Source organism: Pristiophorus japonicus, chromosome 21, assembly GCF_044704955.1.
Source record: "Pristiophorus japonicus isolate sPriJap1 chromosome 21, sPriJap1.hap1, whole genome shotgun sequence".
Classification (NCBI taxonomy): Eukaryota; Metazoa; Chordata; class Chondrichthyes; family Pristiophoridae; genus Pristiophorus; species Pristiophorus japonicus.
The window spans coordinates 82,699,829-82,718,873 of NC_091997.1; the positions used below are offsets into that span (position 1 = coordinate 82,699,829).

The window sequence follows — 19,045 nt, forward strand, 5'->3', positions numbered from 1 at the left end:
TTGCACATTTAAAAAGTACTTGGATGTGCACTTGAAGTACCGTAATCTACAGGGCTACGGACCGAGAGCTGGAGAGTGGGATTAAGCTGATTAGCTCTTTGTCGGCCGGCGCGGACATGATGGGTCGAAATGGCCTCCTTCAGTGCTGTAAATTTCTATGATTTTATGACAGTACCTTCATAAAGATAGCAAGTCAGCAGGATGAAGGGCTGCTTACAAAGCTAGCTTGTTAAAAGATAAAATTACAACCCAGCATTTATTCTTGGGGATTTGTACCTGTTCTACTAAAAGTGCAGCCTCAATGGTTCGGTGTACAAAGAGACTCTCTTTGCTGACAACAGAGTTCTTTATGAAAGTTATATACTTGACTAGGTTCATCAGCAATACCGAGGAGAAAAACTGGAGGAAGGGAACCCTTAAATAAGCACAATTGCCATCCTACAGTAACACTGAATGTATACAGCAGTTACATCCTCCTCATCATAGGCAGTCCCTCGGAATCGATGAAAACTTGCTTCCACTCTTAACATGAGTCCTTAGGTGGCTGAATAGTCCAGTACAAGAACCACAGTCCCTGTCACAGGTGGGGCAGACAGTCGTTGAGGGAAGGGGTGGGTGGGACTGGTTTGCCGCACGCTCCTTCCGCTGCCTGTGCTTGATTTCTGCATGCTCTCGGCGACGAGACTCGAGGTGCTCAGCGTCCTCCCGGATACACTTCCTCCACTTAGGGCGGTCTTTGGCCAGGGACTCCCAGGTGTCGGTGGGGATGTTGCACTTATCTCCCTGATAAAGTCACATCCTGCAGTAACGCTGAAGGTATACAGCAGTCACATCCTATGGCCTAAACATGAATGATGGGGGAGTCCAGGGTTATGGGGAGCGGGAGGGGAAGTGGAGTTGACGCCAAGAATAGATCAGCCATGATCTTATTGAATGGCGGAGCAGGCTCGAGGGGCCGTATGGTCGACTCCTGCTCCTATTTCTTATGTTTTTATGATCCTATTGCTCAAGTGACTTCAGTCCCTGCACACACAACCTGATTGATTGGTAGGATGAGACTTCTGGGCTGACACCAGAAGTGAGAGATTATACCGATCAGAAAAGATTGAACAATGTGGTGCTCTTTCCTCTAGAAAAGAGATTCTAGATATATTTAAGGCCAAGCTAGATAAGTACATGCATGAGAAAGGAATAGAGGGAATTATGCTGATAGGCTGAGATGAAGCCGGGTGGGAGGAGCCTCGTGTGGAGCATAAAGAACGGCATGGATCAGTTGGGCCGAATGGCCTGTTTCTGTGCTGTTGTGTGTGTAGTAACTATGAAGGCACACAACTCACATCATAAGCCAAGGTACAAAACTATGTTTGGCCCAATTACTGCAGTTACACCACTAGGTGGCACCAAATACCACAGCAACTGAAAGTCTGTGCTGGTTGTGATGCAGTCCGTCAGCTGATCTGGAACAACAATAACAAGGCAGCAGCTGAAGTGAAAAAGTGGGCAAGTTGTCAGAGAGCAGACTAGCAGCCTACGCTGCCACAATCTCATAGCTTGGATGTGGAGCAAAACATAACCCTGGGTGCTCAAAAGTGTAGGAACTTATTTAAACCGATTCACCCTTTTATAGCTCGTTACTATAAGCAACTATAAACAACAGCTCCTGTGAAATTGTGGTCTCTGGTGTCTGAACTGATTAGCGCAATGATCAGAAAGCCAAGGGGTGTGGGCTGGGGAAGGGGCGGGGGGGGGGAGGAGGGAAGAGATTATGGAATTATTAATAAAAGTAACTTTTATTTATATAGTGCCTTCAACGTAGTAAAACATCCCAAGGCGCTTTACAACAGTTTTACAACACGTTAGATATTGACATGGGTGCGAAAGAGAGAAAAAGCAGGAGAAGGAAATGTAAAGGAGGTTAAAGACTCGGGTCTGAAGCAGCAGCCAAAATGCGTACGCAGATAGACACAGGCGAAAATACTAAAGAAAAAATAATTCAAATTACATTGTAAATAATCCAATAAGGAGTATGCAATAGTAAAATCAGTATAATAAAGATTCATTATAATTAAACAAAATTAATATATACAATAATTATAAATTAAGTTAAAATTAGAAAAAAATTAAAGCTAGGGGGAGGGGCATTTCAGCCACTGGTAAATTAACTATTACAAGAGGCAGCTTTCTCACTCGGCTTAATGGCCACATTCAGAGCAACGCGTGCCGAGCACAGCAATCGGTGACTGGGGGACCAGAGAGGCCAGAAAGGAGTCGGGGAGATAAACTGTATAACCCTCACATGATAAAACTGGCCATCATCATCATCATAGGCAGTCCTTCGAACGAGGATGACTTGCTTCCACGAGAGTTCACAGATGTTTCAATGAAGGACCCGATGTTCCAGACCTGAACTCCAATTGAAGGGTTAGAAGATGCCTGTGCGTGGATTTTTTTAACGTGAGGTGACCGTTGCACATCAGCCACCACATGGGCTTGACAGAGCTCGGCCTTTATCCAGTGGCAAGGGTTAACCAGGGCGACTGGAGACCTGCTCTGCTGCACGGACCTAGTGCGCGCACATATCGCAGTGTGGGCTGGTCCGTGCTGCCCCTGGGCCCTTCTGGGCCCCAAACTCACGCCTCTCCTGGGCCCCGTACTCTCATTTGCCGCACCTCCGACACGATCTCTCGCCGCTCCTCCACCACGATCTCCCGCCGGACCTTGAATGCGATGTAGACCCCGAGGCTTTGTTTTCCCGCTGCTGATCTGGTTTCTTCGCGGGATCCTGGCCGAGATTGCTCAGCCCGGCACTCTGCTTCAGTGTCGGGCTGATCGCGTGGCACCCCTGCTCCCTGGTGGTCCAGATAGGTCCTTTCTTCTTCTGCAGAGTTGGCAGCGTGGGCCCTGCCCACAGCGTAAGCAGTGGGGGTTAAACGGCAAAGCCAAGGGCAGAGGTGCCAGAGTGCGATGTTGGACAGACTGTTACAGATATGAACTAGTTCTCCCGGAACTGTTTTTAAACAGTTTCGTTCTTAGAAATTCAGTGTTTGTTTTTGCACTGCATATTCCCGATATGGGAGGGCATTCACACGAGGGACAATTGCTTTCCCACAGTATCACTGGAGGCTTACTCTGACAATGCTGGATAAATTTACTTAGAAACATGATGTTCAAGATAATTAATATTCTTTTTTTTTAAAGTCAAAATCAAAATGCAAAAAGTTGTCCCTTTCCCAGAGTGGGTTCTCAAAGCTGTAAGGAATTTTGGGAATTTACCCTGCAGGGGAACAGTAATCGGCAATTTAAAAAGTCTTATCACACCAATAATCGCCATCTCTCCTCAGTTAATGTTTCACTGGGGGTCAGAGCGTGGTGGTGAAGTTTTATCATTAGTTATGCATTTTGCAAAGATAGCACAATGAGATGTGCAAAGATAGCACAATGAGATAGCACAATACATGCCTCGAAGGTGTGAATTATTGCTACATTGAGGTAGGTCTCTCCTCTGGTCCTTCCCCCCCCCCTCCCATCATATAGCGTAACGAAGGGGTTGTCTTATGAAGAAAGGTTGAGCAGGTTGGGCCTATACTCATTTAGAAGAATGAGAGGTGATCTTATTGAAACATGTAAGATTCTGAGGGGGCTCGACAGGGTAGATGCAGAGAGGATGTTTCCCCTCGTGGGGGAATCTAGGGGGCATAGTTTCAGAATAAGGGGTCGCCCATTTAAAACTGAGAGGAGGAGGAATTTCTTCTCTCAGAGGGTCGTGAATCTGTGGAATTCTCTACCCCAGAGAGCTGTGGAGGCTGGGTCATTGAATATATTTAAGGTGGAGATAGACAGATTTTTGAGCTATAAGGAGTCAAGGGTTGTGGGGAGCGGGCGGGGAAGTGGAGTTGAGGCCAAGATCAGATCAGCCATGATCTTATTGAATGGTGGAGCAGGCTCGAGGGGCCAAATGGCCGACTCCTGCTCCTATTTCTTATATTCTTATGTCTTAGATTTTCTATACTGTACCAGTTCTCCCAATGCCGGCACTGCAGTGGACGACTATGGGTGGCCCTCCAGGATGTCCCTTCCACCTGTTGCCCAGGCTGTGGACAGAGAGTTCTTGCTGCTGTCGGACAGCTGACCGAAAATCAATGAGAGCTGTCGCCGAAGATGGGACCCCATAATCTGGCCAGCTCAGGTACTGGAAGTGTATCACCTGCCGTTTCTCATAGGTCTGTGACAGAAAAGAACATTTTAAATCAACACAAGCGCAGGCCTTCAAGTTCAGCGATTTTGTTTTTTTTCCCTAAACGAGTTTTCTCCGTCCCCCACTGAGTTTCTCCGTGTCGGGCACTGCCCGCTGAGAGTGGGCAAGCAACTCGCTCACTGATCTTTGCCGATGTCCCTAAAGATGGCCAATACGTGAGTGCGACTTGCCCTCTGATCTCCGTCACCTTGATCGAGCAGCTCACAATCACCCTCCTGATGGAAAAGGCAGGAGTGGGAGCTTCACGCCATCATTTCTCAGACCGTCACTGGCCTCATCTCCTCTGGAGCTCTTCCACCCACAGTCACCTACCTCATAGTTTCCCCAAGCCCACACAGCCCGCCTCTACCTCCTGCCCAAGATCCACAAACAGGACTGCCCGGTGGCAGACCCATCGTTTCAGCCTGGTCTTGCCCCACGGAACTTATTTCTTACCATCTCGACTCTATTTTTTCTCCCCTTGTCCACTCTATTCCCACCTATCCGCGACTCCTCCGACACCCTCCGTCACTTTAACAGTTTCCAGTTTCCTGGCCCCAACCGTCCCCTTTTCACCACGGACGTCCAATCCCGCTACACTTCCATCCCCTACCAGGATGGCCTGAGGGTGCTCCGCTTCTTCCTCGAGCAGAGGCCCAACCCGTCCCCATCCCCCACCTCCCTCCTCCGCCTGGCTGAACTGGTTCTCACATTAAACAACTTCTCCTTTAACTCCACTCACTTCCTACAAATTAAAGGTGTTGCTATGGGAACCCACATGGGTCCCAACGATGCCTGCCTTTTCGTGGGATATGTGGAACATTCTTTGTTCCAGTCCTACTCAGGTCCCCTCCCTCACCATTGTTTCCGGTACATTGATGACTGTACCGGTGCTGTTTCCTGCTCTCGCTCTGACATCGAAAATGTCATTCACTTTGCATCCAATTTCCACCCTTCCCTCACCTTCCCATGGTCCATCTCCGACTCATCCCTTTCCTTCCTCGACTTCTCTGTCTCCATTTCTGGGGATAGACTATTGACAAACATTCACTATAAGCCCACTGACTCCCACAGCTACCTGGACTACACCTCCTCCCACCCCACATCCTGTAAGGACTCCATTCCATTCTCCCAGTTTCTCCGTCGCATCTGCTCTGACGACGCCACCTTTCACACTAGTGCCTCCGACATGACTTCCTTTTTCCTCAGCCGAGGATTCCCCTCCGCCGTGGTTAACATGGCCCTCGACCGTGTCCGTTCTATTTCCCATACCTCTGTCCTCACCCCTTCCCCTCCCTCTCAGAACCACGACAGGGTTCCCCCCTTGTCCTCACCTTTCATCCCACCAGCCTCCACATTCAACGGATCATCCTCCACCATTTCCGCCACCTCCAGCGTGATCCCACCACCAATCACATCTTCCCCTCCCCTCCCCTCCCCTCTCAGCGTTCCGAAGGGACCGTTCCCTCCGCGACACCCTGGTCCATTCCGCAGTCACCCCCAGCACCCCCTCCCCTCCCCACGGTACCTTCCCCTGTAAGCGCAGGAGATGCAGCACCTGCCCTTTTACCTCCTCCCTTCTCACTGTCCAGGGCCCCAAACACTCCTTCCAGGTAAAACAGCGATTAACTTGGACTTCTTTCAATTTAGTGTACTGTATTCACTGCTCACGATGCAGTCTCCTCTGCACTGGGGAGACCAAGTGTAGATTGGGTGACCGCTTCGCGGAACACCTCCGTTCAGCCGGTAAGTGTGACCCTGAGCTTCCGGTCACCTGTCACTTTCATTCCCTGCTCCACTCTCACTCTGACCTCTCCGTCCTCGGCCTCCTACACTGTTCCAATGAAGCTCAATGCAAGCTCGAGGAACAGCACCTCATCTTTCGTTTAGTCACTTTACAGCCTTCTGGACTCAACATCGAGTTCAACAATTTCAGAGCGTAACCTCTGCCCCTATTTTGTTCCCTTTCCTCCCTTTTCTTTTACAAACCCCCTCCCCCTTTTATTCTCTCTGTTTCCCAAGGCAGCTGATGAGTCTAGACACCCTCTCTAGACTTATCTTTTGTTTTCTAACTTGTCCCCTTACTATCTCAATTTAGCCCATCATCCCTTTTGTCCCTCTAATCTCTCCTGCCTTCCACCCTATCACAGACCTTCCCTTTTGTTCTTTCCTCCTCTCCCCGTTTCACTGCCCCTGCACCTCCTTAAGAATCCGTTACATCTCGAACTTTTGCCAGTTCTGATGAAGGGTCATCGACCTGAAACGTTAACTCGGTTTCTCTTACCACTGATGCTGCCTGACCCGCTGAGATTTCCAGCACCTGCACAAGTTCAGTCTGCTCTTGCACCTGTTGACTTAAGGGACATTAGCAATTGCCCACCCTCATTTTTATTAAAATTCATTCACGGGATGCGGACGTCACTGGCAAGACCTGCATTTATTGCCCATCCCTAGTTGCCCTCGGGAAGGTGGTGGTGAGCTGCCTTCTTGAATACAATTGAGTGGTTCGCTGGGCCATTTCAGTGGGGCAGTTAAAAGTCAACCGCATTGCTGTGGATTTGGAGTCACATATAGGCCAGACCGGGTAAGGACCCGACTTGGAAATATATCGCCATTCCTTCATCGTCGCTGGGTCACAATCCTAGAACTCCCTCCCTAACAGCACTGTGGGAGCACCTTCACCACACGGACTGCAGCGGTTCAAGAAGGCAGCTCACCACCACCTTCTCGAGGGCAATTAGGGATGGGCAATAAATGTCGGCCTTGCCAATAATGATTTTGTAAAAAAATAAATACCCGATACACTCCCATCAAGAACTCTGGCGGAAACCAGCACAGACAATGGAAGGAAAAGTAGTAACAATGATTCATGGCAATAAATGTTAATGCTGTGCCAGAGAAATGCCAAATAACAGCCTGAATAATTAAACCTGCCTACATGAAACCAAGGCAAGTCTCCTCTTGCTACAATTCAGGCTGTAAGGGCAAGATTTTCTGGGTTAAGACTTAGGGGTCGACATTCACCCCCGGGTCGCACCCACCGTTTTTGTTGTGTTCTGGCCGCCACATCCATCCTGCGGAATTCAGTGATTTGTCTTTTTTTTCCCAAGCGGGGCGGAAGTCGGCCATAATGGGGGCGGAAGTGGAGGCGGAGTCTCCGCCGCTGTCAGTCATCAGCGCCGGGGCCAGTGGCATCATCGCACTGTCCCATCACAACGTTAAAGGGGAGGGCCGCTGCGAGCTCTGCGATTATTTTAGTTGGGTCCACTGGGCCACCAGGGAGGGTTTCGGCCAGGCCAGCGCCCTGGCACCCAAGGGGGGGGGGGGGGGGGGGGGTTGGTGCCAGGCTGCCTGTTGGCGGCCCGGCCGAACCCGGGGTCATAATTGTCGGGCCGACAATAATAAATAAAATGGTGTCGCTGCCAGCGCCACCTCCCCTTTAAGGGCGGCTGCGTCGCCGACCAACAAGGAGCGCGCCGACAGGAAAAGCTGCCGGGGGCACCGGACGGCGGCTGGAAGACATTTAGAGCTGAATGTCGCTCCTGGGGGCGAGACCTCGGAGGCGCGCGCTCGGGTGATGCACTGAGGCGGCTTTGGCAGCAGCGGGGCGGAAGTGGAGTGGAGCGGGGCGGATCTCCAGACCGCAGCAAAAAGCCCCGAGGGGAATTTAGCGAGCGCCGGTCAGTCCGCCGCCGCTCTCGGGCGGCCAGAGGCCTTATCGGGAGGCCGGATTTCGGCCCCTTAATGTCCACCCTCAGTCCGATCCAGGACTGTCAAGGAGGCACTGCACAAACTGGGTGAGATCAAGCTGGCTGAGTTAGTTATTATCCCCCACAACCAGAGGGAAAAGGAGCAAGGATGAAAGCAGGCCAACAAAAGCAAGCGCGCTGGACTGATCGGCAGGGCTGGGCTCGAGTATTCAACAAGCGCTCAATCGCCAACCCAATCAACTATTCAATTAACATTTATAAACAGGCGCAAAGCAGAAAGTGATGATCCCTTACCTCTACATTCTGAATCTCTAGTGTTGTTTTGTTATAATGTTTAAAGCTTTCTACTGCCAGGCTTTTGACACCAATAAGTCCGTAGTTCCCCTGAATGTTCTGGTCCAGAGGCCAGTACTGACCACATTTTTTCCTGCCACTCTCGTCAATTCTAAAGCAGTAAAACACACCATTAGAAAGCACATGCAGGCAATAGTACAGAATAGAAAGAAAGAAAAAGATTATGATGTAGTGACGCTTCCATTCTTAGGATATCCCAAAACACGTCATAGCCATTTGTAATGTATTCATCCGTTAACCTGGGCCTGGCCAAGGTGGCCATTAACTGGTCCAAGCAGTGGGCAGTCGAGGGGGTCATTCAGCCCGACTGCCTGTCTCTCTTCCGTGGCTACATTCGAGCCAGGGTATCCCTGGAGATGGAGCACGCGGTGTCCACCGGTACGCTCGCGGCCTTCCGCGAGAGGTGGGCACCGGAGGGACTGGAGTGCATCATCACCCCCGGCAACCAAATTTTAATTTGATTTGACAAAGTTGCATTGTTAATTTGTGGGTTTTGGTGCCCTTACCAAAGGGGGCACTTGATTTAATGTTATACAAAAATAGTTGTAGAGCTGTTGAGTTGGGAGTGGCTTAACCAGTCACATGATGTTCACAAGACTCAATAAAACCCCAGCCAGTTGGGTTCAGGGGATCCATGATGAGGCAGGTGGTTGTGAGCCAGGTGGATGAACTGGTAATGTGTAGTGTGATTGTTAAACCTTTGTTAATAAACCAACCAGTTCTTAATAGCAATGTATTACTATGAATTCTGAAGCAAAGAGCCCATGAAGCAAATACATTTACAACACTGAATTAAGGAGGAAACCGGCACACAGAGACTGGTTCACTGCTGTACGTTCCCACATACAGCCAATTCTCAGCTAGTCTCTCTGTGGAGTGAAGGCTGATTCTCACAGGGAAAGCAACAGTGCAAGTCCACCAACAAGGATATGCCCCTTCCAGCAACTGCTTACACCAGACCAAGGTGACATTGGAGAGCGGGTGGGGCAATGAAGGAACTGTTTCATGCCAACTCCAGCAAAGGGAGCAGACAGCCTGGGGACTGACACCTCCATGCTGAGCACCTCCAGCAGAGGAAGAGGGAACAAGGGACAGACTCGGCCACACTAACCCACGGGCAGAGGGAGGGAACAAGGGACAGACTCGGCCACACTAACCCACGGGCAGAGGGAGGGAACAAGGAACAGACTCGGCCACACTAACCCATGGGCAGAGGGAGAGGGAACAAGGGACAGACTCGGCCACACTAACCCACGGGCAGAGGGAGAGGGAACAAGGAACAGACTCGGCCACACTAACCCACGGGCAGAGGGAGAGGGAACAAGGGACAGACTCGGCCACACTAACCCACGGGCAGAGGGAGAGGGAACAAGGGACAGACTCGGCCACACTAACCCACGGGCAGAGGGAGGGAACAAGGGACAGATTCGGCCACACTAACCCACGGGCAGAGGGAGAGGGAACAAGGGACAGACCCTCCAGCAACTGCAGATTTCAATTCTACCAAACGGAAAGTACAATTGAGAATGCATTTCAAATCACTGCCACTGCCCTGTAATGACTGATCCATGCTGAGATATGGTTGCCCTGCAGTACCCCATTTAGGGCCTTGTTTGGTACTGTTCATTCTCCAGTGTCCCATTATTTCTGTAGACCTATGCAATGAGAGTCAAGTCACCGAGTGTGGCATCAGCGTAAATCCTGCCTGGATCATGATTGGGACTCGTGGCCCATTTTTTTCCTTTGTTGCCCAGAAGCTAAGTATAGTGGCCCCTATTGCCAGCCCACAAGCGATCAAATAACTTAGTCTCTTCCCAACATCCTAAATGGACCGCTGACAAAGGTGAATTGTCCTCACATCACCTATTCAAACCATGACCGTTCAATGGAAAGAGGCATTTGAAAAACGTGTCAAATTCAGAGTCTCCCGTTTAATCGGTTCGCTGTCTCCTGGCCAAGATCGAGTTAAATTGTGGATCCCGGGCACCTCGACCTTAACACCTGGGGAATACAAGCCTGAATTTCCGATGGACGGCAGCCTAATAACTGGCAGCAGATCCAGCAACTTAATATAACACGTCAAGACTTAATTGTGGATCAGTCCAGTGGCACTCGAGGGGAGGGCCGAGGATGCAGTCAAACCCCTGATCACATCCTCTTTGTGAAGACAGCCCTATTGGACTATTGACACTTGCACCAGGGGCCATTTTCTGCTTGCAAAGTTTGTGGTTTTGATATCACATTCAATAAAACTCCTGAAGACTGACGGAGAGAGTGAGCAGCAATGTTTCCTTTCTCTCAAATGGAGTTGCTGGTTCTTCTTTCAATGTGAGAAGTGCATTTATATAGCGCATTTCACAACCCCAGGATGTCCCAAAGCGCTTCACAGCCACACAAGTATTTTTGAAGCCTAACCACTGTTGTAGCACTGCCTGCACCAGTTGTTGGAGCTCTGATGTTCCCAAAGGGGTTTTGGGGTGACAAGCGACAGGACTGGCTTGTGGGATGCATTTGGTGCATAAACCATCACAAAGTAGGTCAATGACAAGCTCTGGATCGATGTAATCGAGGAATTCTCCATTCCGACAACTTTGCAATCGAGGATCAAAGTGGGACTTCACCTACCAAGCACAGACAGAGGTGCAACACCTGTGGGAAACTAAGTCAAATTGCAATATCTTGCGTATATATATAATATGTGACTTGCAAGAACTGTAACAAGGTCAGCCCAGAGAACGGCAAGTGGGCCGCTGGAAGTTATACGATAGAGCTGGTCATCCGGACAATGTAAAACTTTCTTTATGTCCAGGACACCAAAGAAGGGAAGGACAGGAGAGGCACTCAGCAACCGCATTAAGCCCAAGTCTGACGAGTGCCTTGACGAGTCGGGCAAAGAAGAAGTCTTGTCACAGGGAGCAACAGAAGGCGTGGTGTAACAGTGGAGGCGTACAACCACCAATACGAGAGAACAGCTCCACAGGTCGGGCTATAAGAGAGCTGGAGCGGCCTACCACTTCAACCTCCAGCGGGAGCTGCTCCAAGTGTGCGACGATTTTGAGATGAACGACTGAGTGACGTCATCAAAACTCTGGTCGCCGTTTTAGAACGGTGGCAGGAACATCGGCAGGGCCCAGGTACAGAGAGGAGTGGGACGGTCGGGGCGGATGAGCAGCGAGTGTTTGTGGCGAGATGCGGTGAATGTTTATGGCGGAGGAGTGGCGAGAGATCGTGGCGGAGGTACGACAGATGAGGGTACGGGGCCCATAAGAGCCGAGGGCCCAGGGGCAGCATGGGCCAGCCCACAATGCGATATGTCTGTGCAGCAGAGCTGGTCTCCACTCGTCTTGGTTAACCCTTGCCACTGGATCAAGACCTAGCTCTGTCGAGCCCGTGTGGTGGCTGGTGTGCAACGGTCACCCCACGTTAAAAAAATCCACGCACAGGCATCTTCCACCCCCTCAATTGGAGTTCAGGACCTGGAACATCTGTGAACTCTCGTGGAAGCAAGTCATCCTCGTTCCAGGGACCGCCTCTGATGATGATGATAACCACCATCAACATAGGGGCCGCTCAGGAGGGGCAGAGGCAAACAAAAGGTCCCACTGGAGAATGAAAGTCCTCCAACAGGGGCGAAACCTGAAAATCCCTGGATGGACAAAGGACACACGGGGCCACACTATAAATCTCACAGGCCACACTATCAATCTTTAAATTATCCTTCAAAAGGCGAGGCAGAGCAGTAGGAAACATGCCTATCAGTGCTGAACTTCACACTACAAATGAAGCCAAGCTCCAGCAAACTGGGAACAGCGAGGGTGAGGCTCTGTAGTGTTGGGCACAACATGAATTTATATAGCGCTTTTAACATTGTGAAACATCACAAGACGCTTCACAGGAGGGAGTTCCAGAGCTTGGGGCCCAGGCAGCTGAAGGCACGGCCATCAATGGTTGAGCGATTATAATCAGGGATGCTCAGGAGGGCAGAATTAGAGGAGCGCAGACATCTCGGGGGGTTGTGGGACTGGAGGAGATTACAGAGATAGGGAGGGGCGAGGCCATGGAGGGATTTGTAAAGAAGGAGGAGAATTTTGAAATCGAGGCATTGCTTAACCGGGAGCCAATGTAGGTCAGCGAGCACAGGGGTGATGGGTGAGCGGGACTTGGGCGAGTTAGGACACAGGCTGTCGAGTTTTGGATGAGCTCAAGTTTACATATAGTGTAGAATGTGGGAGGCCAGCCTGGAGTGCGTTGGAGTAGTCAAGTCTAAAGATAACAAAGGCATGGATGAGGGTTTCAGCGGCGGATTAGCTAAGGCAGAGGTGGAGACGGGCGATATTACGGAGGTGGAAATAGGTGGTCTTTGTTATGCCGCAGATCTGTGGCGGGAAGCTCTTTTCAGGGTCGAATATGACGCCTAGGTTGTGAACAGTCTGGTCCAGCCTCAGACAGATGACACAGCCAAGGCCAGGGCCCAAGCCCCCAGGAACTGCACCCTCATTATGCAGCAGGCAGCACCAACATCACCACAAGCCCTGGTCAAGATCTCAACAAACAGCTCTTGTAAACATTAGGGATCCAGGGAGGAAGCACTGAGCAGGGTGGAACAATAGTCCTTGTGGTACTCTCAGTACTGTTTAAACCAATATTATGTCTTTAAAATCAAGGTCAAACACAATTAAAAAGAATGCACAAAGTTTAAGAAAATACTATTTTATTCCATTGTTAACTTTTTAAACTACGAATGCTTATCTAAGCACACCTTTCTTTTCCTCTTGCTCCCTATTGGCCCACATGCATTAAGAGTGAGACCAGTGACGAGATTAAATTTCATAGAGCGCACTCATGGCATGGGATCGCCCCAAAAACAAAACAGTTCCTTTCAAACAAAGAGTAATGATTTAATTATGTGACCGGTTTAAAGCAGCTTTGCTTTTATCATTAAGCAAAAACAAGTGATTTCCAGAATACACCATGTACAGTGAAAGCATCAACACTGCTTGAAGCCAAGGTGTTAACGCTTCAGAAGGGCACAAGCCAAGACTTCATTAAATGCGTTAATTCTCACTGAAGCAGTTCCACTTACCTTGTAGTCATAACAATAACCAGGACATGTTGTTCCCAAACCATTCTCCAGAAATCATTGTATGTCTTTTCTAAAGGTCCTGTGTTCAGAAATGAAAGGGCATGAATTTAAGAAAGGAAATAGTATGATGGATTTCACAAGTGAGCAACAGCGGCCTGTTTGAATCTCCTGGACCATCATGACCAGACACTCACGCTGTTCCGCCTCCCCTCCCCCCCTCCCCCACTGCCCATATCATCCCTCGCTCCACTGCCCATATCATCCCTCGCTCCACTGCCCATATCACTCCTCCCTCCCCCACTGCCCATATCACCCCCCCCACTGCCCATATCACCCCCTCTCCCCCACTGCCCATATCATCCCGCCCCCCCCACTGCCTATATCATCCCTCCCTCCACTGCCCATATCATCCCGCCCCCTCCACTGCCTATATCACCCCTCCCTCCACTGCCCATATCACCCCCTCCCCCACTGCCCGTATCACCCCCCTCCCCGTATCACCCCCCCTCCCCCACTGCCCGTATCACCACCCCCCCCCCCATCCCCTCCACTGCCCTGCCCTGCAGCCTTGTAATCTCCTGGAAGAGGCATAAAATCAAGGGCCAAGAAAAGGGGAAATATTCAAAAACTTCTCTCCCATTCCCTCAGGTGATCAAAGCCAGTCCAAGAGATCGCACAGAGCAAATGTTATCTACAATGTAGTGTCTACTTAACAAACTTGGTGCTGCTGGATCAAGTGCTGCCCAACGATGGATCACAATGCAGGCCCTGCCTCATGTAACACTCGCACATTCAGCATTCAGACGCTGGGCCAGGCGGCTGCAGTAGCCAGGGTGAGGAGCTGGCATCCTGTGCCCAGTTCTGGGCATCGCACATTAGGAAGAACATGAAGGCTTTGGAGAGGGTACAGAAGAGATTTACTAGAATGGGTCCAGGGATGAGGAATTACAGTTACGTAGATAGACTGGAGAAGCTGGGATTGTTCTCCTTGGAGCAGAGAAGGCCAAGAGAAGATTTGAGAGAGGTGTTTAGATTCATGACGGGTTTGGATAGAGTAAATAAAGAGAAACGGTTTCCAATGGCTGAAGGGTTGGTAACTAGAGGGCACAGATTTAAGGTGACCGGCAAAAGAAGCAGAGACGACATGATGGAAAGCTTTGTTACGCAAGGAGTGGTTAGGGTTTGGAATGCATTGCCCGATGGGGCGGTGGAAACAGGTTTTGATAGTAGCCTTCAAAAGTGAATTGGATAAATACTTCAAAGAGAAAAAAAATAGCAGGGATATGGGGAAAGAGCGGGGAAGCTGGACGAACTCGACTGCTCTCTGAAAGAGCCGGCGCAGATTCGATGGGCCGAATGGCCTCCTTCCATGTTGTACTATTTAATGATTTTATGGTATAGCAGTGATTGGAGACAAAATAAAATAAATCAAGGCACGTGAAAATGGTTGCCCTAACTCCATAGTAACAGATGCCGTCTAAGTTTTGTTACGTGGATTTAAGGGTGGAAGATTGCTCTGATTGCTAGGAAAGATGCAACAACTGAAGGTAGAGGGCCCTCAGAATCCCCTGTTGATCTCAAGAACATGGTCCCACCTGCCGTGAGATCTAACCCGAGAGGAAGGCCAAGAAAATGATACACGCCCAGCATAAAAATATTCAAACCTTTCTCTCTCTGTCAGGACCTGGTTACCAGCATTACTGCTGGTCCTTGTAGACAACATTTCTTTTGTACGATGCTCAGTTTCAGGGGGAAAATGAGAAGATATGAAGAAATGTCGATAGCCAGGAGGGCGGGAACTCAGCGGTCTGAGATCTTGCAGCAGATACGGCAAGGAACCAAGATGGTTCCAATACTAGTTGATGCTGACGCATCAGAGGAGGGAGTGAAGAGGTGGGACTGAGAAGATGACAATGAGATTAGTGAGTCAAAGATAAGGCCAATACTCTAACGTCATCGAAACAAGGTGGGCCACAGGCCCCCACAACCAAACCTCTGAATCAGTTCAGTACCAAGACTTCGCATGCTGCTGTTTTCTTTTTAACCTGTCCTATATTACAACAGTGCTGGTGAGCTAACTCTGAAATTTCCTTTCCGTGCAAAATAATGTGTATGAGAGAAGTCAAGCTGATGGGGCAATATAGATACAGCTTCTGACAGTCTGTGGCCGGAAGATTCATTACGTTTGAGAACTTGGCCTGAAAAGTTTGATTCAACCAAAACACATTTTGGAAAATTGTCACTGGAAGTGCCGACATCATCATCATAGAAACATTGAAAATAGGTGGAGTAGGCCATTTGGCCCTTCGAGCCTGCACCACCATTCAATATGATCATGGCTGATCATGCAACTTCAGTACCCCATTCCTGCTTTCTCTCCATATCCCTTGATTCCTTCAGCCGTAAGGGCCACATCTAACTCCCTTTTGAATATATCTAACGAACTGGCCTCAACAACTTTCTGTGGTAGAGAATTCCACAGGTTCACAATACTCAGTGAAGAAGTTTCTCCTCATCTCGGTCCTAAATGGCTTACTCCTTACCCTTAGACTGTGACCCCTGGTTCTGGACTTCCCCAACATCGGGAACATTCTTCTTGCATCTAACCTGTCCAAACCCATCAGAATTTTATATGTTTCTATGAGATCCCGTCTCATTCTTCTAAATTCCAGTGAATATAAGCCTAGTCGATCCAGTCTTTCTTCATGTCAGTCCTGTCATCCCGGGAATTAGTCTGGTGAACCTTCGCTACACTCCTTCAATAGCAAGAATGTCCTTCCTCAGATTAGGAGACCAAAACTGAACACAATATTCAAGATGTGGCCTCACCAAGGCCCTGTACAACTGCAGTAAGACCTCCTTGCTCCTATACTCAAATCCTCTCGCTATGAAGGCCAACATGCCATTTGCCTTCTTCACCGCCTGCTGTACCTGCATGCCAACTTTCAATGACTGATGTACCATGACACCCACGTCTCGTTGCACCTCCCCTTTTCCTAATCTGTCACTATTCAGACAATATTCTGTCTTCCTGTTTTTGCCACTAAAGTGGATAACCTCACATTTATCTACATTATATTGCATCTGCCATGCATTTGCCCATTCACCTAACCTGCAGCCTCTTAGCATCCTCCTCACAACTCACACTGCCACCCAGCTTAGTGACATCTGCAAACTTGGAGATATTACATTCAATTCCTTCTTCTAAATCATTAATGTATATTGTAAATAGCTGGGGTCCCAGCACTGAACCTTGCGGTACCCCAGTAGTCATTGCCTACCATTCTGAAAAAGACGCATTTATTCCTACTCTTTGTTTCCTGTCTGCCAACAGTCCTGTCATAGGCGGTCCCTCGAAATTGAGGAAGACTTTCTTCCACTCTAAAAGTGAGTTTTCATGTGACTGTACAGTCCAATATGGGAATTACAGTCTTTGTTACAGGTGGGATAGACAGTGGTTGAAGGAAAGGGTGGGTGGGGAGTTTGATTTGCTGCATGCTCCTTCCGCTTGTTTTCTGCATGCTCTCGGCGACGAGACCCGAGGTGCTCAGCGCCCTCCCAGATGCTCTTCCTCCACTCAGGGCGGTCTTTGGCCAGGAATTCCCAGATGCCGGTGGGGATGTTGCACTTTATCAAAGAGATTTTGAGGGTGTCACCTGGAGCTCGCTTGCCGCGAAGGAGTTCCGAGTAGAGCGCTTGATTTGAGAGTCTTGTGTCGGACAATGTGTCTTGCCCAGAGGAGCTAGTCAAGTGTGGTCAGTGCTTCGATTCTGGGGATGTTGGCCTGGTCAAGGACGCTAAAGTTGGTGCATCTGTCCTTCCAGGGGATTTGCAGGATTTTGTGGAGACATCGTTGGTGGTATTTCTCCAGTGATTTGAGGTATCTACTGTATATGGTTCACGTCTCTGAGCCATACAGGAAGGCGGGTATCACGACAGCCCTGTAGACCATGAGCTTGGTGGCAGATTTGAGGGCCTGATCTTTGAACACTCTTTTCCTCAGATGGTCAAAGGCTGCGCTGCGCATTGGAGGCGGTGTTGAATCTCGTCATCGATGTCTGCTCTTGTTGATAATAGGCTCCCGAGGTATGAAAAGTGATCCACATTGTCCAGGGCTGCGCCGTGGATCTTGATGACTGGGGAATAGTGTTGTGTGGCGGGGACAGGCTGGTGGAGGACCTTTGTTTTACGGATGTTTAGTGTCAGGCCCATGCTTTCGTATGCCTCAGTGAAGATGTTAACTATGACTACCGACATCAAGGCATCAATTAATTCACTAATTTCAAAAGGCTGGAGGCTAAAATGGCTAAAAACAACCAAACTGAAAAACAGCAAGACACAAAGTCAAGTAACCCTTTTCCCAGCTGTGATAAGAGGACTACTTGTAGGAGTTAGACAGAGAAAGGATCGAACCAGAGCATTAGAGTATGGGATGTAACTGGCACAAGAATAGGGGCACACACATGGCTACCACTCTGCAAACTAATAAATGGACAATGTGGTGTCTCATCTCCTACTTGCAATTTGGAGGTGATGATGTTCCCACAACAATGCTGCTCGTGTCCTTCTGAGTGGTGGAGGGGCAATTAAAGTAACCGTGGTAAGTTGCAGTAACGTGTCCTGTCAATCGTACATCCTGCAGCCACATTGACTGGTGGCGGTGGGAGTGGACACTGAATCTAGTGGCAAAAGCGGCGATCAAGCACACTGCTCTGTCCTGGAGGATGTCAAGCTCAGAGTTTGACATCCTCCAGGACAGAGTATTCCACCACATGCCTGACTTGAGTCGCCTAGATGTCGGAGAGGCTTTCACGCATCAGGAAGTGAGCCACAGAGTATCGAGCCCTGCTCTTGGAGCCATGGTGTTAACATGGCTGGTCCAGTGAAGTTGGTGACCCTCGAGATGTTGATGGCGGGGTCTCCACAGTGGTGAGCGCCATTGAAAGGTTTCCTGATCTAAGGATATACTTGCCTTGGAGACAGTGCCACAAAGGTTCACTAGATTGATTCCTGGGATGAGAGAGCTGACTTATGATGAGAGATTGTGTAGAATGGGCCGATACTTTCTGGAGTTTAGAAGAATGAGAGGTGATCTCATTGAAACATACAAGATTCTGAAGGGGATTGACAGGGTAGATGCTGAGAGGTTGTTTCCCCTGGTTGGAGTGTCTCGAACTAGGGGGCACAGTCTCAGGATAAGGGGTCGGCCATTTAAGACAGAGATGAGGAGGAATTTCTTCACTCAGAAGGTGGTAATTCTTTGGAATTCTCTGCCCCAGAGGGCTGTGGATGCTGAGTCTCAGAATATATTCAAGGCTGCGATAGATAGATTTTTGGAGTCTAGGGGAATCAAGGGTTATCGAGATCAGGTGGGAAAGTGGAGGAGTTGAAGTCGATGATCAGCCATGATCTTACTGAATGGCGGAGCAGGCTGTAGACCCTACTCCTGCTCCTATTTCTTATGTTCTTGGGTCAGGGAGTGATGGCTGGGATTTCACTTGTTCGAGGCACTTGAGGCGTAACGTTACCTGCCACTTGTAAGCCCAAGCTTGGAAGTGATCCAGGTCCTGCTGTAGGCTGGAATGGACAACTTCATTATTAGAGTGAACTGAACACCAACTGCCCACTGACATTGTGTTGATGGGAAGGTCATTGAGGAAGCAG

At 49.4% G+C, this 19,045-nt stretch overlaps 1 protein-coding gene across 2 annotated transcripts in view; it reads right to left on the reverse strand.

The window, feature by feature from the left end:
• The window catches only part of ptpn9a (protein tyrosine phosphatase non-receptor type 9a), a 285,425-nt gene that overhangs the window by 12,526 nt on the left and 253,854 nt on the right, over positions 1-19,045 (reverse strand). For both annotated transcript variants that reach the window (XM_070865136.1, XM_070865135.1), the window contains exons 10-12: positions 13,382-13,460; positions 8,239-8,389; positions 4,015-4,222 (exon numbers count right to left, since the gene is read on the reverse strand). In XM_070865136.1, the coding sequence (XP_070721237.1) occupies positions 4,015-4,222; positions 8,239-8,389; positions 13,382-13,460 (438 nt within the window). The remainder of the gene's footprint in view (positions 1-4,014; positions 4,223-8,238; positions 8,390-13,381; positions 13,461-19,045) is intronic.